This window comes from Phanerochaete carnosa (genome assembly GCF_000300595.1).
Source record: "Phanerochaete carnosa HHB-10118-sp unplaced genomic scaffold PHACAscaffold_1055, whole genome shotgun sequence".
NCBI classification, from domain to species: domain Eukaryota; kingdom Fungi; phylum Basidiomycota; class Agaricomycetes; order Polyporales; family Phanerochaetaceae; genus Phanerochaete; species Phanerochaete carnosa.
Genome location: NW_006768682.1, coordinates 1 through 2,117, shown reverse-complemented (window position 1 = coordinate 2,117; position 2,117 = coordinate 1). Strand labels below are relative to the sequence as shown.

At 54.5% G+C, this 2,117-nt stretch overlaps 2 protein-coding genes across 2 annotated transcripts; one reads left to right on the top strand and one right to left on the bottom strand.

Moving 5' to 3' along the window:
* The first annotated feature begins 292 nt into the window (after positions 1-292).
* PHACADRAFT_266581 (uncharacterized protein) lies at positions 293-830 on the top strand. The gene is made up of 3 exons (XM_007403351.1): positions 293-426; positions 486-524; positions 573-830. The coding sequence occupies exons 1-3, from the start codon at positions 350-352 to the stop codon at positions 760-762; spliced, it is 306 nt and encodes a 101-aa protein (XP_007403413.1). The 5' UTR covers positions 293-349; the 3' UTR covers positions 763-830.
* A 66-nt stretch (positions 831-896) lies between these two features.
* On the bottom strand, positions 897-1,424 carry PHACADRAFT_266580 (uncharacterized protein). Its single transcript, XM_007403350.1, has 4 exons — positions 1,369-1,424; positions 1,187-1,309; positions 1,106-1,128; positions 897-1,052 (listed from the first exon to the last, which is right to left on the bottom strand). The coding sequence occupies exons 1-4, from the start codon at positions 1,375-1,377 to the stop codon at positions 980-982; spliced, it is 228 nt and encodes a 75-aa protein (XP_007403412.1). The 5' UTR covers positions 1,378-1,424; the 3' UTR covers positions 897-979.
* Positions 1,425-2,117: the final 693 nt, after the last annotated feature.

Genomic DNA, 2,117 nt, shown 5'->3' with positions numbered 1-2,117 from the left:
CGGGGGGAATGCGAGTGCCGTTACGCCTGCCGGGGTGAAGTCGACGAACCGGCATCGGTGTACGGAGAGCGTTCTGGCTTCGACCATGTATTGGAACCGCAAAGGTCCGTCAAAGCTAATTTTTGTTCTTCTCGTGCACGGGAGGATGGGGAAATGACCGTGCGCGGGCGACCTGTGAGGTCTTTGAGGAGGACCAAAGTTTTTGATCGAGCCAAATGCGGCAGGAAGCGCGTCTGTGTGGACGCGCCAAAGTGCGCTTCGCCTCGTTCACACCCGACCAGGTTCACGGTTCAGCTCCTCGGTTACTCTTCATATTTTACGAGTCTCCTTACTCGAAAACAACCATAAAATGTCTTTCCTTGGTGGTCGTGGCAATACACCAGCTGGCTCCGTCAACCCGGAGCGCGTCGAGATGGCCATGCAAGAGTGCGTACACGCTCAACCTTGGATCATTGCGAGCATGCCGAACTGACGTTCGCTCATAGGCTTGACATGATTACGGACGTTTTCAACAAGCTCGTCTCGTGAGTTCATACTAATAGTCCAGTTCATTCACGCTCACGCCGCGCTAGGTCATGTCACACCAAATGCGTCAGCACACGATACGCGGAAGGAGACTTGAACAAGGGCGAGAGCGTCTGCATCGACCGCTGCGTAGCCAAATTTTTCGAGGTCAACAAGAAGGTCGGCGAGAAGTTGCAAACAATGGGGGGAGCTGCTGCTGGCGCGGGAGCGACACAAAGTGCGTTCGGACAGCTGTGAGGGTGTCGCCTGTCGAGGGAGCCCTGGTGATAAAAACATGTACCTTACTCTCATATAATATGCTCCGGCAAGCCTCTGAAGCTGCGCACCGTTCGGACGTCGCGAGCCATCCCATTTCAGATCTATGGGTATACATACGCCATCGCAAGACACATACAACACGCTGGGATTAGAGGTATAGCAGCAGGAAGTCGACCGTGCCTGGAACAGCGACCGGTTACTTTGCTTGGACACCCGGGAAACACTCAGCCATTGTCTTGGAGTGCTTATTGTGAGCATGCTCTTCGAGTCTATATGACGTAGGTCAAGCTGTGTATATGGCAGAGTTCGTCTGGTGACTCACGCGGGTGCGCGGGTGGTCAGCAGCTGGTACATTGTGCGGGTAAGCGGTGGTAGTGGCGGTTATGAGGGCACAGGGACTCACGAAAGTCTGACGGCAGGTCTGGCACATGATGTTCTTTGCTGCCTCGTTGACTTTGGTCTGAGACTTAGCAGTAGATGCTGTCTTGGCCTGGTTGCGCTCCCTCTTCTGTTGCGCTCTGGCACCCTGCGAAGATCAGTGGGTGTAAGTAGGGCTGTCTCGGTCCGATCTAGCGATCTGCGTACGTTTCCCATTTTGTTTGGAGAAAACGAAGGTGGGTGTGAAGCGATAGGACGAAGAGAGCGGGGAGAGGGAGGGGATTAATGCACCGCCTGGAGAAAGGCAAGTGCTGCAAAGCTCTGGAACGTGGCTTCGACCCTGGAGCAAACGCTCGATCAACAGAAATGGGCCTGAAATTACCAATTCGGATGTATCCCGGCGGACGAAAGCTCTTGTTATGCGCAAGATTGGGACCGGGTCACTGCTCCCCGAGGCCGTTCGCTTTGGCCAGTGAAATTGGATCCGAGCCCCGGTTGTGAGAACATGAGCGATGGTTTTACCACCAGCTCTTTTTATACCGCACGTTGAGCATTCTCTCGCGCACTCAGCCTCCGCCCTACTCCCCTCTCAAGACACTCCCTGATGATGCTCGTTAACGGAGACCTCGATGCCGCTCGCGCTGCAGTCGCAACGCAAGTGAAATTTGACATCCTGACCGAGTCGCATGAGGCCGTGAGTCCCACCATGACTCACGCATGAATGTCGAGGCTGAGTGTGATGCGCTGCGCAGGATAATGAGAAGGCAAGGCAGGAGATTGCGAGAAGCTTCATCTGTATGTACATTCCATCAGTCCAACTTTTTGACGAGACGACTTACATTGGTCCACAGCCGATACCATTACAGGCAGGAGTCTTCATTGTGGCGGCGACGGGATTGACCGTACTGACCGACCCTGCAACAGTCCCGACGAAGGAGATGTACCTCTATGCCTCC

Bases quoted from the DNA above. Each gene is read 5' to 3' on its own strand.
- PHACADRAFT_266581 (XM_007403351.1), top strand. From the start codon at position 350: ATGTCTTTCCTTGGTGGTCGTGGCAATACACCAGCTGGCTCCGTCAAC. The intron at 427-485 runs GTGCGTACACGC...GTTCGCTCATAG, and splicing joins GTCGAGATGGCCATGCAAGA to GCTTGACATGATTACGGACG. The intron at 525-572 runs GTGAGTTCATAC...ACGCCGCGCTAG, and splicing joins GTTTTCAACAAGCTCGTCTC to GTCATGTCACACCAAATGCG.
- PHACADRAFT_266580 (XM_007403350.1), bottom strand. The intron at 1,129-1,186 runs GTGAGTCCCTGT...ACAATGTACCAG, and splicing joins AGACCTGCCGTCAGACTTTC to CTGCTGACCACCCGCGCACC. The intron at 1,053-1,105 runs GTGAGTCACCAG...TACGTCATATAG, and splicing joins CTGACCACCCGCGCACCCGC to ACTCGAAGAGCATGCTCACA.